This window comes from Leopardus geoffroyi, chromosome B1 (genome assembly GCF_018350155.1).
Source record: "Leopardus geoffroyi isolate Oge1 chromosome B1, O.geoffroyi_Oge1_pat1.0, whole genome shotgun sequence".
In the NCBI taxonomy this organism is placed as follows: domain Eukaryota; kingdom Metazoa; phylum Chordata; class Mammalia; order Carnivora; family Felidae; genus Leopardus; species Leopardus geoffroyi.
The window spans coordinates 44299312-44323270 of record NC_059327.1 but is presented as its reverse complement, the minus strand read 5'-3'; the positions used below and the strand labels follow the sequence as shown (position 1 = coordinate 44323270).

The 23959-nt window shown below is 40.4% G+C and overlaps 1 protein-coding gene across 4 annotated transcripts in view; it reads left to right on the top strand.

Moving 5' to 3' along the window:
* The first annotated feature begins 200 nt into the window (after positions 1 to 200).
* Positions 201 to 23959, top strand: part of ASH2L (ASH2 like, histone lysine methyltransferase complex subunit) — a 32012-nt gene continuing 8253 nt past the window's right edge. For 2 of the 4 annotated variants that reach the window (XM_045460342.1, XM_045460359.1), the window contains exons 1-12: positions 529 to 759; positions 1426 to 1492; positions 1620 to 1765; positions 5206 to 5294; positions 5581 to 5675; positions 10231 to 10326; positions 10952 to 11047; positions 12401 to 12476; positions 13181 to 13198; positions 14656 to 14749; positions 15499 to 15716; positions 23678 to 23845. In XM_045460342.1, the coding sequence (XP_045316298.1) occupies positions 572 to 759; positions 1426 to 1492; positions 1620 to 1765; positions 5206 to 5294; positions 5581 to 5675; positions 10231 to 10326; positions 10952 to 11047; positions 12401 to 12476; positions 13181 to 13198; positions 14656 to 14749; positions 15499 to 15716; positions 23678 to 23845 (1351 nt within the window). In that variant the 5' untranslated portion in view covers positions 529 to 571. Of the gene's footprint in view, positions 760 to 920; positions 1208 to 1425; positions 1493 to 1619; positions 1766 to 5205; positions 5295 to 5580; positions 5676 to 10230; positions 10327 to 10951; positions 11048 to 12400; positions 12477 to 13180; positions 13199 to 14655; positions 14750 to 15498; positions 15717 to 23677; positions 23846 to 23959 lie in introns of those variants that run through there. The other 2 variants (XM_045460370.1, XM_045460350.1) reach the window with 2 other exon arrangements.

Genomic DNA, 23959 nt, shown 5'->3' with positions numbered 1-23959 from the left:
TACCTCTTCCGCCTGGATGGAACATCCCCTCTCCGGTCCTCACCTATGTAGCTGGGACTATGGACTCCTACTTTCTAGGCTAAGTAGCCACTTGAAAACGTGCTCAAAGTGGCAGATCACCACAGCAGTAACGAACTGCTTCTGGGGCGGGAGGGCAGTGAGTGCTAGTGTTTGTAGAAGACATTTCCTACATTTAATGGTGAGGAACGTTTGCAATGCACACCACAGCCTTCAGAGTCCGTAGGCACCCAGCGCTCTCAAGTCGCCTCATCAGCGCTGATTTCCAGTGTCGGCCACGAAAATCACAACATCCATCCCGGAAAACGAAGTGAGCCCTGGAAGAAATCAAACTAGTACCTCCGCCTTCTCCTAGCTCTGTGGCTACCACTCCAAATCCCAGGACCCTGCCCGCCTCCGCCTGCCCTACCTTAAAGTGGGCCTGGAGGGCCCATTCGTCAAGGCAAGCGGTGGACCCACCAAACGCGTTTACTGTTTGAAGATTACAAAGACAGTCAGCAACTCACGCGAGACGGAGAGCGTATTCTCGCGAGAACTCTGGGAGGCGGCAGTGATGGCGGCGGCGGGAACCGGACCGGGACCTGGAGTGGATGCAGGACCCGGCCCAGGAGCGGCAGCAAATGCAACAGTGGCAGAAGAAGGGGAGACAAAACCGGTGGTAGCGGTGGCAAGTGCCCCGGCTGGAGAGGGAACATCTGTTGCTCCAGCAGCAGAACCCGGTTCTGGAGAGGCAGAAAGTGGGTAAGATGTCCTGCAGCCCGAGGGGGACACTGGGAGGGAGGCCCACCCCTCCTGGAGTCCCGGGGCTCCCTGGAACTCTCCTGCCGCACCGTCCGAACCTAGGCCCTGCAGCCAACGGCTCGCCCTCCGCCCCCCCCGCCATCCAGGACTGTAGTCCCGCCCGCCGCTTGGCCCGTCCCCTTCTCCCTCCCCTCTGAACTGTGTCTGTAACTACGCCCCTTTCCGTACCTTTCGCGGGTCCTGAGAGTCAAGGTTCTTGTTCTCTCTCAGGCTCCTGAGAGGTCTGGTAGCTCACTCTTATAGCAGGAACTCCTCAGATATCCCAGAGGAGAAACCACTTTGCATTGCCGGACTGGAAGAAGTAACGGTTCCTCTGAAAACAAGAGTGGGAGAGCTGCATCTAGGCGAACCTCCCCCAGGACTAATTCCATCTCCTGTAGATTTGTCAGTAAGGACAGATTAGGTTTCCCTCTGCCCTATGGGCCTGCGTCTGTTTTAGTCATATTCTTCCTAACCCTGGGCACCCAGGCTGAGAGAATAGGCTTAGCTGAAAAAGCTGTAGGAGTGTGAAGTTCACCTGTACTTTGATCATTATCCTTAGGCATAGGCGTTTTGAGGTTTGTTTCCCTTGAAGATTCTCACTTGAGTACTTTCACTATCTTGTAGGGATGCAAATTCAGTTGATGTAGGTGGTGGTTTGGAGACTGAATCTTCTAATGGAAAAGATACACTAGTAAGTATTTCTTTTTGGATGTATGCAAGGCAAAATAGGTTCTGTTTTTTGTTTGTTTTAAGTTTTTAAGTGAGTTAAATACAATAGGGTCAACTGACCTGATTCTCTAATTGCTGTGTGGACACAGGAAGGTGCTGGGGACACTTCAGAGGTGATGGATACTCAGGCGGGCTCCGTGGATGAAGAGAATGGCCGACAGTTAGGAGAGGTAGAGCTGCAGTGTGGCATATGTACAAAATGGTTCACAGCGGACACCTTTGGCATAGATACCTCGTGAGTATTTTTTGTAATCTTTGTTAAGAATCGCTTTTTAAGGGGCACCTGTGTGGCTTAGTCAGTTGAATGTCCGACTTCGTCTCAGGTCATGATCTCGCGGTCTGTGAGTTTGAGCCCTGCGTTGGGCCCTGTGCTGACAGCTCAGAGCCTGGAGCCTGCTTCGGATTCTATGTGTGTGTGTCTCTTTCTCTCTCTCTGTGCCCCTCCTCCGCTCATGCTCTCTCTTTCAAAAATAAATAAACATTAAAAAAAATGTTTAAAAAAATCGCTTTTTAGGGGCGCCTGGGTGGCTCAGTCGGTTGAGCGTCCGACTTCGGCTCAGGTCATGATCTCATGGTCGGTGAGTTCGAGCCCCGCATCAGGCTCTGTTCTGACAGCTCAGAGCCTGGAGCCTGTTTCGGATTCTGTGTTTCCCTCTCTCTCTGACCCTCCCCCGTTCATGCTCTGTCTCTGTCTCAAAAATAAATAAATGTTAACAAAAATTTAAAAAAATCACTTTTTAAAATAAATTTCGGTATGTTCAACAGTTGAATAATAATTTGTAGGCAAATATAAAAGCATATTATTTCCTATGTCTTCTAACCTCACCTTCAGTGAGTAGTAGGATTTGAATCAAGAATTGTTTTAATAATCTGAACTGTTTTCTATCTATTGAGGGTGGAGCCCTAATAGGTACAATGATAGGTATTCTCCCTGCTTTGAGTTTACAACCTGGTTAGGAGACAAAACCATGCAATTACGAAGCATTATATAAACAGTTATGGGACAGTAGCATTTAGATGTTGTATTTGGTGTTACGGATTTTGGGGAGAGGGTTGGTATATATGGTGGACAAAGCCTGTTGTCAAAAATTTGAGATAACCAGTGACTCTTCATGCTTGAGCGATACTTTTTTCCCTTTTGGCTTCAAACTCACTCCCTTTAAGTATTCTGTGTTCACTTCTCAGCAAAACATATTTCCTATCTTTTACCTCTTCTAATAAATCAAAATCACTTTATGATTGATTGAAAGTAAAAGAATTTTTGCTTTATTGCAGGGAGTTAGCCAACAGCTAGCAAGTGCTTGATATTGACATACTGTCTATGGAAATCATTGTACTGCTGGCTCTCTTTGGTGTTTTTTATGGTTCTTATTGTGCGAGTAAATTCAGATAAGACTGCCTCAAAATAAGGCTGCACTGTTTTGAAATTCTTCCTTCTTGGGTGGGTTGTCGAGGAAACACCTTCCTTTATAATTTATTGTGTGCTTTCTAATTAAAAAGTTGTAGGGGACTTTAGAAATGCTAATGTTCTAATTAACATGTGACTAGTGATCTAGGATACAGTGTTTAAAAAAAAAATACTGAAGGATCTGGAAGAAAGAATTGATCTTGGTAGAAGGATCTATAGGGAAAGTATACAAGATAAGCAAAGCTGGTCACTTAGATAAGACCCAACTAAAATCTGGCCGCTTTGGCCAAAGAGAATTTATTTGGATAGACAGAGCCTAGGAAAGGAAATTTACCAGAGAGCTAACTTGGGGTGATCTAGGGAAGAAGCAAACCACACAGTTCAAGAGTTTTGGTAGAAACCAGTTTGTACCTGAATTTGAGAAGTTACACCTAAAGCCCAACTAGGTGAGATGGATTGTCTTTCACAGCTGAGATGGAGGAAGGGAGCTAGTCAGGGTAGGAAAAAGGCTGCTGTGAATACCTGATTATATTTGAATTAATAACTATACTTCTACATGTCTCTAGTTTGAGGCTTTACTTTCTGTAGGTGATTTTATCATGGTGGGCTGTTGAACAGAAAGGGTTCAAGAGCAAGGTAAAGGCAAGGGAATTCAGTCTTAAGATTCACAAGAATGTTTCTTAATTTCTTGAGTGGTGACAATAGACACACATTTGGGAACCTTCTCTTCGAGGATACTTAAAGCAAGTTTCAGTTGAGTCCAGATAAATCTGCTTTTATTTTGATTTCTTTTCTTACAACCTAAACCAGTCTTGTATTTTTCTATTACTTTCTCCTTTTTAAGACTAAAGTCTCCTGGGGCACCTGGGTGGCTCAGTGAGTTAAGCGCCTTACGTCAGCTCAGGTCATGGTCTCCTGGTTCTGTGAGTTCAGGCCCAGCGTGGAACTCTGTACTGACAGCTCAGAGCCTGGAGCCTGCGATTTCCCGGTGTCTCCCTATCTCTGCCCCTCCCTCCTCCCCGCCTCCCCGCGCTAGCTCTCTCTTGCTCTCTCTCTCAAAAATAAATATTAAAAACAAAAAAAAGAGTAAGGCCCCCTTATACAAAACAGACAAGTTTTCACTTGCCCCCAAACTCACTTCTGAGGAGATATCTTTGTGCAGTGCAGAGCCCAACTTGGGGCTCAAACTCACAAACTGTAAGATCATGACATGAGTCAAAGTCAAGAGTCTAATGCTTAACTGACTGAGCCACCCAAGTGCCCCTACATTTGCTTTTTCTCATCTCTTCCTTCAGACCCAACCTGTCACTTAAAATTTTAACCATGTCACTTCCCCTTCAAGGAGTTCCCATTACCCACAGAAAAAATCCAACTCTACCTGGCTCCTTGCACTTCCTGCCTTTCAAGCCTTTTTTATTTTTCTCTATTTTTTTTTTCTTTTTTTCTTTTTTTCTTTTTTTCTTCCAAATCCCCTCTCTGGGACAAACTTATCTACAGCAGTTTGCTCCTCTGCCCCCTTGTTGGCCTTTCTCATCTCTGTATATAGTTCACTTAGACAAAAGAAAACCAACTCATCTTCCCAAATCTAGTTCATAACTTACGTTCTCCAAAATGTTCCTAACTCTTAAATCTGAAGTTACTACTTGGATCCTTAAAACTCCTCTGGAGTAATTATCACCTGTAGGATTCCTTTGGTACTGAGACAAGTAATGTTTTGTGACTTACGTGTTGTCTTCTTGAATAATTATTTACATTTTTAATTAATCTTGTCATATCTTCTGTCTGCCCTTTCCAGCAGTATTATTGGCCTTTTAAAGAGATATTTAAGTATTTAAGTGTATAAATGTCTGTGTGTAAATTAGAGTTGTATATATTTAAATATAATTTACATACAAATATTTGCATGTAACTATATTTAAGGAGACTACTTTGTCTTCCACAACTGGCCTGGCATGCTCTTTTTAGGTGCTTAAATACTATAATAAACTAGCTTGGACAAGGCACCAGTGATAATCTTCCTGGTGCTGAATTATCTACTATGATAGATAATATCTTATTAAATGTTTTAACAGAAAAATCCAGGTATTTGTGAAAATATAAGCCCTGTTTTGGTTTTGATGACCTTTGTAAGTTTTAATCATATATTAATATATTAACATTATTATTTTCACTGCAGGGAAGGGATCCCTGTCGATTCAGTTGATTTACTTCTACAAAGAAGTGTGTATTTAGAAGTTCACTGATTTTTTAATCTGGCTGTTCTGCAGATCCTGTCTGCCTTTCATGACGAACTACAGTTTTCATTGCAACGTGTGCCATCATAGTGGGAATACCTATTTCCTCCGGAAGCAAGCAAGTAAGAACAAACTCACGAGTGCCACAAAATTGTCCTCTGGGTAGCTGCAAAAGAAAAGAGATTTGGGCTTAGCAGGATCAGGGAACTCCTGCCTAGTAGCCGGTAAAAGTTATGTAACATTGGAGTTTAGCTCCAAATAATGGCTATGGTCCACTTCAGGTAAAATCATGACTCTTATTTTTTTGCTGCTATAATTGTTAACTTGTGGATCACCTAGTTGAATATCCTTTAGGTAACATGACTATAATACTATAGATAATTTTTTATTCCTTTTTCTTTTTAACAGACTTGAAAGAAATGTGCCTTAGTGCTTTGGCCAACCTAACTTGGCAGTCTCGAACACAAGATGAACATCCAAAAACCATGTTCTCCAAAGATAAGGTAGAGAAGAGATTAATGTAATTGCAATTATGCCAAAGAATCAGGTAGAACATCTAAATATACTCTTTAACAATGAGTACTTTGCCCCCAATTTTTATGAATATATGACTGTAGATTCAGTGGTTGTTACTGATTTCATGTGATTTACTAACTTCTAATATGTGCACATTATGTCAGTTGGCTAAATTATTAGTTGGGGGAATCCTTAAATAGTTTTGGTTGGCTTTATAGAAGCAAATAACTGTCTATCCCCCAATTAATAATCAGATCTTGAGGCACCTGCGTGGCTCAGTTGGTTAAGTGTCTGACTCTTGGTTTCAGCTCAGGTCATGATCTTACAGTTTCGTGACTTTGGCCCCATGTCGGGCTCTGCGCTGACAGCCTGGTTCGGATTCTCTCTCTCTCCCTCTCTGTCTGCCCCTCCCCTATTGGCGCTATCTCTGTCTCTCTCAAACTTAAAAAAAAAAAATCTTGAGGGGGTGCCTGGCTGGCTCAGTCAGTATAGCATGTGACTCTTGATCTCAGGGTCTTGAGTTCGAACCCCACATTGTGCATAAAGATTACTTAAAAATAAACTTAACCAGGAAAAAAAATCAGATCTTGAGCTGAACCTTCTCCGCCCAGTTTAACTATTTTTATAGACGATTATTATAGATTTTATCAGAGGGAAGAGGGTAGGTTTATACATGCCTTTCATTTAAACGAATTATCCTTTATTATTAAACTGCAAAACCACACAACTGAAGTCAGGACTCAAAATTAGACGACTAGCCCACCCATGAGTCTTTCCTACTGTGATTCACGGTAAGAAAATATGAAAATTAAGTAAATTTTAGAACGATGGAGTTTACATTATGCCTACTATACATTCATACCTGCCCACTTTCATTTAAGCTGAAACAAGGGGCACCTGGCTGGCTCAGTCAGTAGAGCATCTTGAGTTCGAGTCTCATGTTGGGCATAGGTAGAGATTACTTAAAAATAAAATCTTTAAGGGTCCCTGGTGGCTCAGTTAAGCATCCAACTCTTGATTTCTGCTCAGGTCATGATGTCATGGTTTGAGAGATCGAGCCCCACGTCAGGCTCTGTGCTGACAGTGTGGATTCTCTCTGCTTATGATTCTCTCTCCCTCTCTTTCTCTCTGTGCCTCCCCCACTCACGCTCTCTCTTTCAAAGATAAATAACAAATATTTTTAAAAATTCAAAAAATATAAAAGATAAAATCTTGAAAAATAAATAAAAATTTCACCAAACACGGGCGCCTAGGTGGCTCAGTTGGTTGTGCATCTGATTCTTGATCTCCACTCAGGTCATGATCTCACAGTCTGTGAGGTGGTCTGTGAGATTGATGGCACAGAGCCTGCTTGGGATTCTCTCTCTCCCTCTCACTGTCCCTCCCTTGTTATGTGTGTGCACACATACTCTCTCTCAAAATAAACTTGAAAAAAAATTTTTTTTCACTAAACAGTGCTTACCCTCCACTCTTTTTCCTCTGCATTGTTATTTTCTGTTCTAGTTAGTGCTAGTTTTGACTTACAGAATTGATTTTATAACCTACTAATAGATTGCAATCTACAGTTTGAAAGACATTGGCATAGGGTATATGGTGAGACCAATATAGTTGGGATCAGACCTGTAAGGGCTTTTCTACTGAATAGAAGTTAGGACTTAATCCTGCAGGCTGGAGTATTCAGACAGCCCTCTCACCTCCTTTTTATTCCTGCAGTAGAGATGTGTTATGATTAGATTTGCATTTTTTCTGTTTTTTTTATTCCTCCCAAATTCTTATTTTGAAATTTCAAACATAGAAAAATTCAGATAGTACAGTGAACCATCTGTTAGTTATTTTCCTAGATTTGCCAGTTATTAATGTTTTACTGCATTTGCTTTATCTCCCTAAGTTATATGAGACTAAACTGAATCCTATACCCAGTATTTTCCCATAACCATAGTACAGTGATCATACTCAGAAAACTTAATGTTGATGTAATACTACTATCTAATATATAGTTTTTATTTTTTATATAAAGTATATAATTATATTTTCTCATTGTTAATTATCATTTTAATATCCTTCATAGCTTTTTTTCTCTATCCAGGATCCAGGCAAAGATTGCACATTACATTTAGTTGTAATGTCTCTCTTGCTCTTTTTTTTTAAAGTAGGTTCCATGCCCAGCATGGGGCTGGAACTCACAACCCTGAGATCAAGAGTTGCATGCTCTACCAACCAAGCCAGCCAGGTGCCCTGTAATGTCTTTTTTGTCTTTAATCTAAAATGGTTCCTGAATTTATTTTACTTTGTTTTTTTGGTCTGCTGTGACATACATTTATTTACTTATTTCTCTATAAAGTTTATTTCTTTATAAAGTTTATTTATTTAAGTAATCTCTACACCCAGGGATGCCTGGGTGGCTCAGTCGGTTAAGCATCCAACTTCAGCTCAGATCATGATCTCACAGTCCGTGAGTTCGAGCCCCACATTGGGCTCTGTATGGCAGCTCAGAGCCTGGAACCTGTGTCAGATTCTGTGTCTCCCTCTCTCTTTGCCCCTCCTCTGCTCGTCCTCTCTCTCTGTCTCTCAAAAATAAATAAACCCAAAAAAATTAAAAAAAAAAAAAAAAAAAGTAATCTCTACACCCAATGTGGGGCTCATGGCCCCGAGATCAAGAGTTGTGTGTTTCTCCAACTGACTCAGCCAGACACCACCGTCTGCTATGACATTTAAAATTTTGGGGAGCCCAGACAGTTGTTTGGCGTGATTCTTCTGTTTGCATTTGTCTGATTGTTTCCCCATGATAGAGTTCAGGTTAAACATTTTTGGCAAGAATATTATGTAGATAATGTATGTATAGTGTATTTTTTCCTTGTATCACATCAGGAGGCATAAAATACTGGTTTGTTTTATTATTAATGACCTTAAATTTGATTACTTGGGTAAAGAGGAGGTATCTATCAGATTTCTCCATTGTAAAGGGACCTTTTGTCTTTGTAATTATTAAGCAGTCTGTGTGGTGATGTGTTGAGATTGTGTAAATGTCTCATTGGGACCCCTTCAAGCAATGGTTTTAGCAACTAGCCTGATTATCCTAGCCTGAATCAGTTAATAGAGTGGTCATTGTGAAAAAGAATACATTTGTTACTTGCAATTCTTCTGTTAAGAGAGTTTTCCTTTCTGTCCATCTTTTTTTTTTTTAAGTATCCCTGCAGATTTGTGGATTATTTTTTTTAAGTTTGTTTATTTTTGAGAGAGAGTGGGGAGGCAGGGGGAGGGAGAGAGAGTGAGAGAGAGAGAGAGAGAGGTGGAGAGGCAGAGAAAAAGGAGAGAGAGAGTGCCAAGCAGGCTGCACCCTCAGTGCAGAGCCTGACGCAGGGCTTGATGTCACCAACTGTGAGATCATGACCTGAGTCGAACTCAAGAGTTGGAGGCTTAACCAAATGATCTACCCAGGTGCCCCAGTTTGTGGATTTCTGATTTCTGGTGCTCAGATTTGATTAGGGTATCCCCACTGAGTCTGATACCTGACACTTTTTGATATGTCCCTATGGGTTTTTGAACTCTTCCTTACTTTCTGGAACAACAGAATATTCCAGATTTCCCTTCTACTTTCCCTGATTCAACCCTGGTTCCTTTAATTTATTTAAAGGTTTTTGTTTTTTGTTTTTTTTTTTTTTTTTTTTTGAGTAAATTCTACATCTGACATGGGGCTTGAATTTGTACCTCAGAGCAAGAGCCACACACTCCACTGACTGAGCCAGCCAGGCACCCCAAATAGTTCCTTTTGGTAAAGATTTGGTTTTCATTTCATGGAACTAAGCGGTGGAAGGTTTTGGTGGTAGACTCTAACTCTGATGGACTTTGGCAGAATGGTGACAGTGGGGGAAGGTCGATGTCAAGGTCAAGCTCAGATATTTGTTTAGTCATGTCAGCAAGAACTGGTGAGGATAATAATCAGAGCAGTGGGGATAGAAGAGGCCTGATGGGTGAGAAATTTTCTGAAATCTTAAAATTCATTTGGTGTCAGTTTAGATGTGATGGTTGTGCACAAGAGAAGAATCAAGGATGATGCCCTTGGCTTCTAGCTTGTGATTCTAGGAGGTAGGTGATTCTGAGCATTAAGAGCAAGAATAGAGATCTGCAGAGCAGATTTATGAGTTGAGATACAAAGTTTAGTTTTGTAACAAGCAGTTTGAGGTGCCTTTGGGATGACCAAATAGAGATGTTAGAAGCAGGTAAAACAGGAGCTCAGGAGAGAGAATCACTTGGGAGTCATTGTCCAAATGTCACCCAAGGGAATGGGGTGGATCTTTCCCTCCAACTGGATTGTAAACCTTCTGAGGCTAAGACTTGTATATACTTATATGAAATTCCTCACAATCTGTATATTGTTTGCATGCAATTATGTATTTGTTTAATCATGAAAAAACTAAACGTGGATTTTTCTCTCGATTCTGACAAGCTCTTTGAAAATGCTGCAGTTTTCATTCCATTTTTGTGAGTATAACTTTGAAAGCAACTATAGAACTCTTAATATATTTTGTTTTAAAAAATTAGGATATCATACCGTTTATTGATAAATACTGGGAGTGCATGACGACCAGACAGAGACCTGGGAAAATGACCTGGCCAAATAATATTGTTAAAACAATGGTGAGTAGACCAAAATGATCAGACTTGACGTTTCAAAAATCCGTGTTCTTTGTAAGTATTAAATCTGTTTTAGTCTCACTGAAATAACGTGATGACTAAGAAAATGAGAACAACTTAGTTTTAAATCTTGGACAGTGAGGTATCACTGATTGTAAAGTTTAATAGTTTTCGCACAATCACCGAGTTGTGTCTGAAGTTAACATCAGAGTTTTATACACGACAGGGGAACCTTGGTCCACTGTGCTTTTGCGAGTATAATTTATATTAACATGGCAGACTGTTTTTCCTTTTGATTTAAAAACAAAAACAACACTGTTCTAAACATTATTGTCCTTAGAATTAAAGAGAGTACCTGGGGAGAAGGCCACAGCAAGCTGTTAACAGTGCTAACTTATATCTGTGAGGTGGAGGGATAGGGGAGGATTCCAAAGGACTTTGGCTCTCATTTCTTCAAGTTCCTCTGTTTGAATTTTTTGATGGTCATGTATTTTCTAATCAGAGGGAAAAACAATACTATCATTTGGGGAGATTACACTTAGGAATTGGAGTTGCTGGTTGATCATCCATTCGATACTACTTTGAAGTATAAAATTTCCGGTAATGCTAAAATACTGCTTCCTTTTAGAGTAAAGAAAGAGATGTATTCTTAGTAAAGGAACATCCTGATCCTGGGAGTAAGGACCCAGAAGAAGATTACCCCAAATTTGGACTTTTGGATCAGGTACTTTATATTCCCCTTTTGATTTGGAGACAGAATCAGGTTTTGTTTACATTTGTCTGTTTGCTGCAGGCCATTCCAGGCCTCTAATGTGGTGAGCCCCAAGTAAGCAGTTATTGTCATGTGTGGGGAGAAAAACCCCTACCTTAAACCAGGAGACTAGTGTTTTAGTTGTGGTTCTTCCCCTTAACATTACAACCTTTTGCAATCATTTTTATCTTTTTTAATTTTAATTTCCTCACTTGTAACACAAATATGCTGGGCCAAGTTATTTCTAATTTTCTTTCCATCTCAAATTTTACTCTTCAAAATGTGTTATTAAGAGAAATTTGTGGTGAACAATTGAGGAGAAAGAAAATGTCCACTCTTTGTTCGATGGGTCACATTTGGCATCTCAGGAGGCCAAATCTTTCAGCTGTGCCTTGAAATGTTTGATCTGGCAGCATTGAAAGTTAAAGGTTTCACATAGAAATGTTACTCTGTGAGGACCCATTGCCCGATGATGCACATAAGCCAAATGCTGACACCGGTTTTGTAGCAGAAAGGGTTTTATCGCAGGGTGCGAAGCAAGGAGATGGGAGAAAATTTCTCAAATCGGCCTTCACAAAGGGCGTGGGTTGGGTGCCTTTAACGGTAGGAGTCAGGATGTCACAGGGTGGTATGTAGGTTGAATGGAATATGCTGATTTGATATAGGGACAAAAGGAGGTCTCTTCCTTTCTGGGCGTGCACATTAAGGAATCAAGCCTCTTCATGGGACGCGTGCTTAAAAAATGACAGCAAATGATGACGTGGGGTGGGGGGATCTTGGGGCATGTCCTCACAGAGGTTACTTTTGTTCACTCCTGGTCCCTTCTTCGCAGTTGCTTGGCTCCCCTTATCTGCGGTCAGGCAACTCTACAAAACAGGCTCATGTGAATCAGTCAGGTTAGCCAGAGTTTTCTTAGGGTAGATGAATCAAGCATTTGTTAACTTAATGTGCTGGGGGCAGAAATTCAGATTTCTGTCTTTTCTTCTAGAATGAGAAGATCTGATTACAGTGGGCCTGAATTCCCACAGGGGGCCGAGAAAATAGCATTCATGCACTCCTGTTTGCCATCTCCCGCTCCAACACCACCCCCCCCCGCCCCGCCCCCTGCCAATTCACTGTTAACCACTTTGATCCTTACACTTGGCCTGCCTCACACATGTTACTTGTGATCTCTGAAGCATCCAGGTTTGGACCCCTGTAAATTTCAGGCTTCTTAGGATTGTCAGTTTTGATTCACATTCTACTAGGATTTCCTGGTTTTTTGAGCATTGCCAGATAGGTTTGATTATATAGCCTCCCTTTATAATTAAATGTTTTTCCCTCTAGGATCTTAGTAACATTGGTCCTGCTTATGACAACCAAAAACAAAGCAGTGCTGTGTCTACAAGCGGGAATCTAAATGGTAAGTGTTTAAATGTCTCGATGAAATATTTGTAAGCTATTGGATCCAAATATGCCTAGAATTGGGCATCCTTTGGGTTGACTCTTAACTGGATATTTAGAAAGATGCTTTACAGTCCAAACCTCAGTTTTGTGAAGCTGGCCAAAGATTTGACAGATGGTAGTGGAGAACTGTTTGTCCCTTTACACCACAGTTTGGTCTTAAGTGAAACAGATTTAGCATAAAACGAAGTACAGGTTTAAAGTCAGATTTACTGTGCTTATTATCTTAGACTTCCCATCTATATCCTTATCACTGACACCCAGTGTGGTTTTGGTTGTTCTCTCTTACTGCTAATTCAGCTGTTATTTAACAGACTTCCTCTGCCCATCTTCTAATTGTTCTTGCCCTGAAACTTCAGCTTATTCCCATGACAGCGTTTCTGTACTGATCACTAGCTGTAGATGTTTTTCTGTCAGTAATCCTTTGGTAATCTAACAAAGGTTGGGGTAGCTGGGAGGCAACTAGCTATTCATCTAACACTTGGCAACATTAACTTGTCCTTTGGTGCAGTAGCATCTTAAATGTGTAATCATTTCCACTGTCACTAATATTCTGAGATGGGTTGGAAATAGCTAACTGTATTGTTTATCTTTTTACACCATTTTTTCCCTTTTTAATTGTTAAAATTTGACAAATACATGGTGCCACTTCTGTTCTTACAGGTGGAGTCTCTTTTGGAGGTGAATTCCTCCTCTGTCTTCTTTCATCCTCTCAGACTTAAGTATTATGTGGTTTGGAAAACGCTTTTTGCTGAGTTGTGGTAGAAGCTAAAACTAGATTAAAATTTTAAAGCATCGTGAAATGATGGCAATAGCACTTGATATGAAACCATAGTTCCAGTTGAATGTTAGTAATTAAAAGCTTGTACGTTGTCATATTCTGCCTAACATGGCCAGCAGTCACCTTAATATAGCGCGTCTTGTTCAAGATGGTTCTAAAACTTCTCTTTCAAATTAATTAAAATACCAATAACAGTAAGAAATCCATAGTCTTTTAAGGTAACACAAATTCAAATTGATATTGCAACAGCATAACATTAAACCTTTTTAAAAATGAAAAATAGGAATAATACATGGTGTGTTCATAAAAGGAAGTTCTGCATCAATCTGGTCCTGTATATGCAGAATATGACCTGCTCTCAATGTCTTGATCCTTTTTATTCCAGCAGAACTGCTGAGAATTTCCAAGCTTGCCCCAAATTAAGATACAGTACTCTATGCAGTTGTTACCATAAAGGTGTTTTCCTGCAGTTCAGGGACATTTTCTGACAGAAAAACAAATTGAGAGGAAAGACAGAACTGGACAAAAACTTCAAAGTACCTATTTCAGAAATCACTAGGTAGTATTCCTTGTGGCCTTAGTACGTTGCTAAATTATTTTTTGCATAAAATATGTAAATTTTTTATTGATACTCGCTCTTAATTCCACAAGCTGGGTTAGTCTGACCTGAATTTTATGCATTGGCACAATCTTAATAATTGTAAAAGTTGCCTACTAAATTTAAAGCCTTTCTACTTGGGTCATGAACAACCAGAGTGGATACCTAGCAGCACTGGAGAGAAACACCTTTTTAGTATTTTTGTTTCTGTTTTCTATGTTTTATGTACCTTTGTCTTGTTGGGTATTCAAGTTAAGTGCTTTAGCAGATACTGTGCCTTTATTATGTTTATGGAATATATCCTGCATAGATCAAGTGAGTGAACATCTACTTGTAGTGAGGATATTCGTTGTGGGTGTTTGTATTGATTTGGGTGGAAGACAAATTTTATCCTTGCAGTTGTTTTTAGATGTGGGTGTTTGGAGTCTGAATGCGCGAAAATGCATTTGTGTCACATCCTCAGAAAGTGTACCAGTAGTTGCAGTTCCTTAAGAAAGGAAGGTTGAATGTGTAACACAGGTGTCATTAGTGCTAGGTTCATTTGAGCTTACTGCCAGAACCCAATGTTCTGAGCTGTGAGACCCTTCAGCCGACTCTCTCAGAACCAGGGTGAAACCCCAATATGCTTTCAGGAAGGAAATCCTCCTGTGTGTGGTGTTACACAAATGCACGACAGGAGTGTTAGTCACCATGGAATTTCCACATCCACATGAAGCTTCTGTGACAGCTTATTGAAAGTGATCTGCCTTCTCTTCAAAGGGGGAATTGCAGCAGGAAGCAGTGGAAAAGGAAGAGGAGCGAAGCGCAAGCAGCAAGATGGAGGGACCGCGGGGACCACCAAGAAGGCCCGGAGGTGGGCAGAAATACCCACTCGCACTCACCACTGTTAGGCCATCTTTGGTGCTGGCACAGCCCATCAGAGGGAACAGAGCTGCACTCTTCAGTAGCTCAGGTGTCTGAGATTAAAAAGCCTGTCTGTTTTTCTCAAATCTTGAGCGCTTTGAGGCATAAAATAATGCCAGGCTGGGAATCGAAGTTTACACATTTGTTTTGTTAGGGGAGTGCTGGGGCAGCACCTGGGGCGCATTGCCTGGGGAGTAGAGTTCAATGCTGTTAAGACATCCTGAGAAAGGATTGAACTTTATCTCTTTTACTTCAGCTGTGTGCCTCTGCCCTCAAGCCTCTTCCCTTCTCTTTATTCAATACATCCTGGTCTTTTCTTATTTAAGATTGTAAGTACTCCCAGTCTTATCTCTGAGTTTCTGTTCATTAGTTTTAGTAATTAACATAATAAAGGAAATCGCCCTTGTTCCCCTTCTTCCTTACTTTCCCCTTAGGACATACTGCCTCCTTTTCATAGCTATTCCTACAGGCTAGAGTAATTTGGCCAAAACTACTTTGCTAAATTTAAAAGTGGATGCTTTTTGTTTCCCTGTTTTACCTGCAGAGGGCAGGATCCTCTGTTTGAGCAATGAAAAGCATGTGTGAAATTGCATGTGTTCCTGCTGAAATCTGATAAATCAGATGTCCTTCTTAAAGAATTGAAGCCATTTGAGCTAAGGGGGTTTTAGTTTCTTGATATTATTTTTTTCCTTTCTGCAGTGACCCTTTGTTTTCTGCTCAGCGCCTTCCCCCTCATGGCTACCCCTTGGAACACCCGTTTAACAAAGACGGCTATCGGTATATTCTAGCTGAGCCTGATCCCCATGCCCCTGACCCTGAGAAACTTGAACTTGACTGCTGGGCAGGAAAACCTATTCCTGGAGACCTCTACAGAGCCTGCTTATATGAACGGGTTTTGTTAGCCCTACATGATCGAGGTATGTAACATATTAATACTCAATGTCGGGGGGTGCCTGGGTGGCTCAGTCAGTTTAGTGTCTGACTCTTGTTTCAGGTCATGGTCTCACGGTTCATGAGATCAAGCCCCGCATCAAGCTCTGTGCTGATAGCATGGAGCCTGCTTGGGATTCTCTGTCTCTCACCCTCCCTGTCTCCATCTCTCCCTCTCTCTCAAAAAAACAAAAACAAACTTAAAAACACCTTTAAAATAATAATGTTCATGTTGGACCCAGATGTTACTTTGAATATTGTCCTCAGCTTTGTCCAGTTTAGAATTAGATATACATGTCGGTCTTTTACCACTCCCCTGCCGCCTAGTTCTAACTAGACTCAGCTGAACACACAAGAAATAATTTCCTTGTTGTCTCCCTTTAAGCTCTAGCCATTTGTATATATACATATATACATATATATATATATATATATATATATATATATATATATATATGGGTTTTTTAAACTTTTCTATTTTGAACTTACTATTTTTTTAATTTTATTTTTTATTTTTTAAGTAATTCTGCACCCAACATGGGGCTCAAACTTTCAACCCCAAGATCAGGAGTTGCATGCTCTACTGACTGAGCCAGTCAGGTGCCCTTATTGAACTAATTTTAAACTTACAGTAAAGTTACAAAAATAATAGTTTTTTTTTTTTTTTTCAACGTTTATTTATTTTTGGGACAGAGAGGGACAGAGCATGAACGGGGGAGGGGCAGAGAGAGAGGGAGACACAGAATCGGAAACAGGCTCCAGGCTCTGAGCCATCAGCCCAGAGCCCGACGCGGGGCTCGAACTCACGGACCGCGAGATCGTGACCTGGCTGAAGTCGGACGCCCAACCGACTGCGCCACCGAGGCGCCCCCAAAAATAATAGTTTTAATATATCCCTCCTCAAGCTTCTAATGGTAACATCTTATAGGATTGACAGTTGTCAAAACCAGGAAGTAAACATTAGTAAATGCTGTAATGAAACTAAAGACTTCATTTACATTTCACTAGTTTCCTCATTAATGCCTCTTTTCTAGGATCTCACAATTTGTAAGTCTCTGGCCACCTTTCCCAGGTCTGTTTTGGATTCTGTTTATATTTTGCTCACTAATTTTAGTACCTGGATCTTTTCTGCAGTGATTATTGACATGGTGTTTGCCTGATGATTTTTTATTTCTTCTCCATTTATTATTTACTCGATTATTTATATCAGTGTGAACTCAGATATTTATTTTATTCTGTTGGGGTATACTTTATCTAGTTGCTCAAATTATTCCCGCTTTGGCCATTGGGAGCTTCTTTAGGTTAGTTCCTGTGTGGTTTTTTTTTGATAAGCCTCATCTTTTTTTTTTTAAGTACTTCTTTACTTTCTGGCATCACAAAATGTTCCTGGCTTATCTTGTATTTTCCATGCCCCAGGCCAAGTATCTGCTATTTCTCTGAAGAGCCCTGGTTCCTTTGATTGGAAAATGATGTTTAGAAATAAAGACCTAAGTGTTAGGTATGCTCCCTGGGTGTCACTTCCAGACTCCCTGGACAGAAGTGGGAAAGTATATGTATACCAACTGACGCGTATACGTACAGGGCTAGACTGAGTTTGTACTGATAGCTTGGCTCCCAAATGCTTGCAGGGTTGTTCCAGACCTCCACCTTTCCTTATTTGTCACTTCTTTCTCCAACCGTGAGACACCTGACTCTATCTGCATTGTATTCCCTTGTTCACTTCTCATATGCACATAAAGCAGTCTCAGAATTGCTAACCTCTATGAGAAACCTTCACGAGCTTCCAGTGTTTACGCACAGCTCTTTGTCTTTGGCCTCGCAGTATCCCTTCAAGTTACTGTTAACTTAGATTCATTCTGTTCTTTCTCACCACCTTCAGTGTCTTGTGTTTCTCGTTTATAACAGGCTCATTTGTTAGTGTTTGTATGCTGTTTTTAGGTTCTCCCATCTCTTTCGGGGGAGGGGCAAAGTGTGTGTGTGTGTGTCTGTGTGTCTGTGTGTCTGTGTGTCTGTGTGTGTCTGTGTCTATGTGTCTGTGTCAGGGGGTTATGTGAAGGGTGTGTGAAACATTACTGTGGTTCCAGGAGTAAAGTTGTATGAAAAGGTTAACACAACCCCATCCCTGCAACGCCATTCTCCCTTTTTTCCCCTCACCTACCCTTTATAGGTAACCAGTCTCTTTAGTTTCTAGTTTATCTTTGCTGTGTTTCTTCTGCACAAATAAGCAAATATATGTGTATTTCCTTTTATCTCTTTTTTTCGTATGCGGAGGGCAGCATACTATAGATACTCTTTTGCGTTTTGCTTCATGTCATAACTCCACAGCACTTTGAAGAGATTATCCTAATTGTTTTCTATTTTTTTAGCTTCATGATTATTATGTGGATGTATCTGGTTTATTCGGCCATTCTGTGGGCACTTAGATTATTTCTAGTATTTTGCAATCACAAAAAGACAGTGAATAACTGTGAGCCTGTGTGTTTTGTATTGTTGCTGGTGTGTTTTCAAGGTAGAATTCCAGAAGTAGAATTGCTGGAGCAAAAGATAAGCAACTATATATGTAGTTTTGCTAGCCTTGCCAAATTTCCCTTCAGAAGGTTGTGTGATTTTGTATTCCCATCAGCAGTGTAGCGTGTTTATTTCCACATGGCCTCACAAACAGAATGTGTTGTCCTGTGTTTTAACTTTGGCCAGTCTCATAAGTGAGAAATGATATCCCAGTGCTGTTTTAATTTGTGTTTCCTTGAATTATCTGTCCCTTTAAATACTAGGAATATTGGCTTTTTGTGGTACATATTGTGAACATTTTCTCCTAGTTTGTCAGTTGTCTTTTGATTTTATGACTGTTTTGTCATAAAACTCTTTAATGTTTAGTAGCTCTTTTAATGACATGATTTATTCAGAATAGCCTTCATTATCCTTTAGAATGTGAAAGTGAATTTAAATACACTCACTACTTAAAATAATAAACTCACTACTTTTAGACAAGCGTACCTTATGAATTTTGTCTTTGTTTTTCTAGAGTATTAATGCAAGTTCCAAATAGCATATTATCCACCAATAAATACCTCAGTATTTAGGGGCACCTGAGTGACTCAGTTAATTAAGCGTCCAACTTCAGCTCAGGTCATGATCTCACAGTTTGTGAGTCCGAGCCCTGTGTCGGGCTCTGTGCTGACAGCTCGGAGCCTGGAGCCTGCTTCGGATTCTGTGTCTCCCTCTCTGCCTCTCTACTGCTTGTGCTCTCGCTCTTTCTCTCTCTGCCTCTCTCTCAAAAATAAATATGAAAAAAAAAACCCTCAGTATTTGTGTCTAACAAGGATTCTTTAGAATGAAACCATTATACCATTATTATTCCTAAATAAGATGGATAATAATTCCTTAATGATCTAATACCCAGTCCACATTCACAGTTCCACGGTTGTTTAAAATACACTTCTTTCAGTTGTTTCTTTGAATTGGATCCAAACAGGTCATATATTTATTGCATTTGGAAGCCCGTTATTTCTTGATTTCATGCTAAAAATGAACACTTGTATTGATACTGGTCATTTGGAAGTGAAGTGATGTAATTCCATAGTGTGATGTCCATTATATGTGGATTGTTTGACTTCTTGTAGTGATGAGCATACTTTGCTAGTAGGGCAAGTAGGGGAGGGCCAAATAAGTGACTTCAGGCTTTAAGAAGTGAGACTTGTCTTGTTTCACTATACTTCACAGCTTTAATTCTGGAGGAGGGGAGAAAAAGTAGGAACACTGGTCCTTAATAGTAAATTCATTTATTAGAATATATAGAAAAGCAATGCATGCTTGCCATTTATGCTACTCATGCTGAGCCTAATAAAAATTAATGATAAATCTGTATTGTATCTTTTAATGTTTTTATTTTTAAATAATTTCAGATATGTAAAAAAGTTGTAAGAACAGGGGCTCCTGGGTGGTTCAATTGGTTAAGTGTCCAACTTAGGCTCAGGTTATGATATTGTGTTGTGGTTCATGAGTTCAAGCCCCACATCGGGCTCTGTGCTGACAGAGCCTGCCTGGGTTTCTGTGTTTCCCTCTCTCTCTCTCTCTCTCTCTGCCTCTTGCTTGCTCACGCTGTGTGTGTCTTGCTCTCTCAAAAATAAACAGACGTTAAAAAATTAAAAAAAAAAAAAAGCTGTAAGAACAGTACCAAAATTTTTTTTTTTTTGAACCATTTGAGAGTAAGTTGCCATGATGCCCTCTGGCTTTTGAGAACTTGATTGTGTATTTCTTACAAGCAAGGACGTTATCCTTCTGTTGTTATTTAGTGCTGCTTGACAAATTAACATAAAACTTAGCAGTCTAAGACTACAAATGTTCATTATTTTCTATGGTTTTTGAGGGTTGGGAATCTGAGAGCAGCTTGACTGTGTGGTCTGGCTCAGGAGAGTTCACGTGGCTGAGATCAGGCTCTTAGATGAGCCTGCCGTCTCTGAGGACTTAGAGACTGGAGGATTTATTTCCAAGATGGCTCACTCATGTCGCTTTGACAGGATGCCCTTAGATCCTCACCATGTGGGCCTCTCCTTAGACCACTTATTTGTCCTCACCCTGGAAGCAGAGTTCTGGTGCAAGTGATCCAAGATCGCAGTAGAGTTTGAGTATCTTCTATGACCTATCTTTGAAGTTGGTTGCTTCAATTTTGTTTTATTTGTTAGAAATGAGTCACTAAGTTCAGCCCACACTCAGGTGGAGGGAAATTAGGCTCCACCTCTACAAAGGAAGAGTATCAAAGAGTTAGTGGGTATTTTTTAAACTTTCACATTCTTATAGAACCAGTATATAGCCATCAAAGATGGGAAATTAACACTAATTACTCTCTGATGGTCCTCAGATCATATTCAGGTTTCTCCAGTTGATCCAATGTCATCATAACAGAGGATCCAGTTGAGAAGTGTGTGCTACATTTAGTTGTCCTGTCTCAAGTCTTCTTTAATCTGGAATAGTTTTTCTGTCTTTCCTAGACTTTGATGACCTTGAAGCTTTTTTTTTTCTTAAAGTTTATTTATTTATTTTGAGAAAGAGAGTGTGAGCAGGCAAGTAGTAGAGAGGAAGAGAGAGAATCCCAAGCAGGTTCCGCTCTGTCAGCACAGAGCTTGACACGGGGCTCAAACTCACGAACTCTAAGATCATGACCTGAGCCAAAATCAAGAGTCGGACGCTTAATTAACTGAGCCACGCAGGCACCCCAGCCTTGAAGCTTTTGGAAATTAGAGGCCACTTGTTTTATAGAATATCCCTCAGTTTGAGTTTGTCTGGTTGAATACTTGTGATTCAATTCAGTTCTGCATCTTTGACAGAAATATCATTAAAATGCTGTGTTCTTCATATTGCATCCTGTCAGGTGGTTCTTGATTTTAATTTGTCCCATTACTGATCATGTCCACTTTGATCGTTTTGCGAAGGTGGTATCGGCTGGCTTTAGCCACTGTAACGTTAACTTATTTCCCCTGTGTAATTAATAAGTGTTTTATGAGGAGGTAAGTCCTTTAGTGTTTTATTCTGTCCTGAACACTTGCCTTGCTCAGCCCCCACCTAGTGATTTCAAGGGCTGAATTTCTCAGGAAGGAGTAAAGGATGAAGAATTTGTATTTGAGAAGGTAGAATTTCCCAGATACCTAATAAAGTTCTGCTAAACAACATGCATTTAATTTAAATAGGTTACCATTGTATCTGGCTGGTACACAAGCCGTGGTGGCATAACCAAAAGAGTGCAGATCCAGGGCTTTTCAATCTCTGCCACTGTCAGCCAGGCCACACCGGCCTGCGGTGTGATCTTGAACAGCCACATGCTCTGCTTCCACATCTGCATAGTAGGCATGGTGGTTGCAAGGGTCAGAGAGTCTGCCTACCTGCCTGTCTACCTACGAAAGTACCGTGTAAGTCGTAAAGGCCTTTGTAAAAGCTAGAGCTAAGTTTTGTGCTTCCTCCAGTAGAATTCAGACAACTTCTAGTGTTAAACACTGTTTCAAATACTTTTTCCTCAATTAAGTCTTAATTGGATTTGTGATGTTTCTACATTGATAAAATCAACCTACACCACCTGGAAATGTTCTACTATCTTTTGTCATTTTTTTCTTCACTTCCAAGTCATTATGTCCCCTCCGATTGGTTTAGATTGTCCCCTTATCTTACATAACAGCCTCATAGAAAGATGAATACGATGAATCTTCATATACTTTTCTCCCATATTTAACAATTACCAAGTTTTTGTTCTATTTTATCTGTTTATTTCTGCATCTCTTTTTTTTCTGAATTTGTAAGAAGTAAATCTCACCCTTCATACTCTAAAAATATGGATATTTTGTTTTATAACCACAATGCTATTATCACACTTAACAAAATAGATCATTTCTTGCTATCATCTGAATTCAGTCCATAATCAGATTTCCTTGAAATATCTTTTTATCTCCTCACAAAATACTCATTATTTACAAAGGGAAAATAGTAACTTTATAGTGGAGAAACCTGTAAGGTACCACGTTAATCAAGTGATCAAAGTTTAATACAGTATCAGCATTTTGACATCATGTGCTTCCTGATATGATGCACTGAGAGGCACAGCATTATTTCGGTGATGTTCCTTACAAAAAGCTTAACCTGGGCTTAAACAGGAGGAAACATCAGACAAACCTAATTGAGGGACATTCTACAAACAAAGTGACCAGCACTCTTTAAAATGTCATGGTCATGAAGGACTTGAACTGTCCCAGATTGGAAGAAACTAAGGACACATGACAACTAAATGAAATGTGGATGTTGGATTAATCCTGAAACAGAAAAAGGATATTATTTGGATAATCGGCTTAATTTGAAGACGATGCATAGATTAGTTAATAGCATTGTATCATTGTCAATTTTCTGGTTTTGATAATTGTGTTATGACTGTAGATGGTGTTAACATTTGGGGAAGCTGAGTGAAGGGCATATGGGGAATGTGTACTGTTTTTGGAAGTCTAACATTGTTTCAAAATAAAATACCGAGTCTTTTATTAATTTTTTTATTTTATTTTTAAAGTTTATTTATTTTGAGAGACAGAGAGCAGAGGAGGGACAAAGTTTATTTATTTTGAGAGACAGAGAGCAGAGAGACAGCACCAGGCAGGCTCCGTGCTATCAGTGCAGAGCCTGACATGGGGCTTGAACCCACGAACTGTGAGATCACGACCTGAGCTGAGACCAAGAGTCGGACGCTTGGCCAACTGAGCCACCCAGGTACCCCTAAAATATCAAGTCTTTTAAAGGATGATTTACACAGGGTCACCTGAGTGACTCAGTAGGTAGAACATGTGACTTGGTTGCAGGGTCATGAGTTCAATCCCATGCTGGGCCTAAAACTTACTTTAAAAAAAAAAGGGGGGGGGGGCGGAAGGGGGCACCTGAATGGCTCAGTCATTTAAGTGTCTGACTTCTGCTCAGATCATGATCTAACGGTTCATGGTTCGAGCCCCACTTTGGGCTCTGTGCTGACAGGTCAGAGCGTAGAGCCTGCTTCAGATTGTATGTCTCCCTCTCTCTCTGCCTCTCCCCTGCTCCTGCTCTGTCTCTCTCTGTCTCTCAAAAATTAATACATATTATTTTTAAAAAGGGGGGCGGTTTATACAAATCAGGATCCAAGCACATTACAGTTGGTTTGTTATATTTTAGGGAATAGACAGCATAATTAACTCTTAACCTGTTATCTCAAATATCATATTTAATAGAAACTAGGTTACCTGACCACTTAACTTCCGTTTTCTTCCTCTCTCCTTCGGCCGTATCTTAATGTTGAGATTTTGAACCTCCTGAACTTGAGAGCCCTGATCTGGTATTTCTGATTTTTTACTTTGTTTTACTGGAGTGTAGGAGACTCCGGTTTTTGTGGCAATCGTCTCTAAGTGCCTCCGGTAAGATGCAGGCCTTTGTTTCCATCTCCACACTGCAGCTCCCCAGTTAAAGATCTCTGATGACCGGCTGACTGTGGTTGGAGAGAAGGGCTACTCCATGGTCCGGGCTTCTCATGGGGTACGGAAGGGTGCCTGGTACTTTGAAATCACAGTGGATGAGATGCCGCCTGACACTGCTGCCAGACTGGGTTGGTCCCAGCCCTTAGGTGAGTGGGAGCGATCATGAGGACATCACAGCAGGCGGAAAGGTATAGACCATGTGGTTGTGCTTCATGACTTTTTGGCTTATTGGATTATGGGCATAAAATTCACTTCCTAAA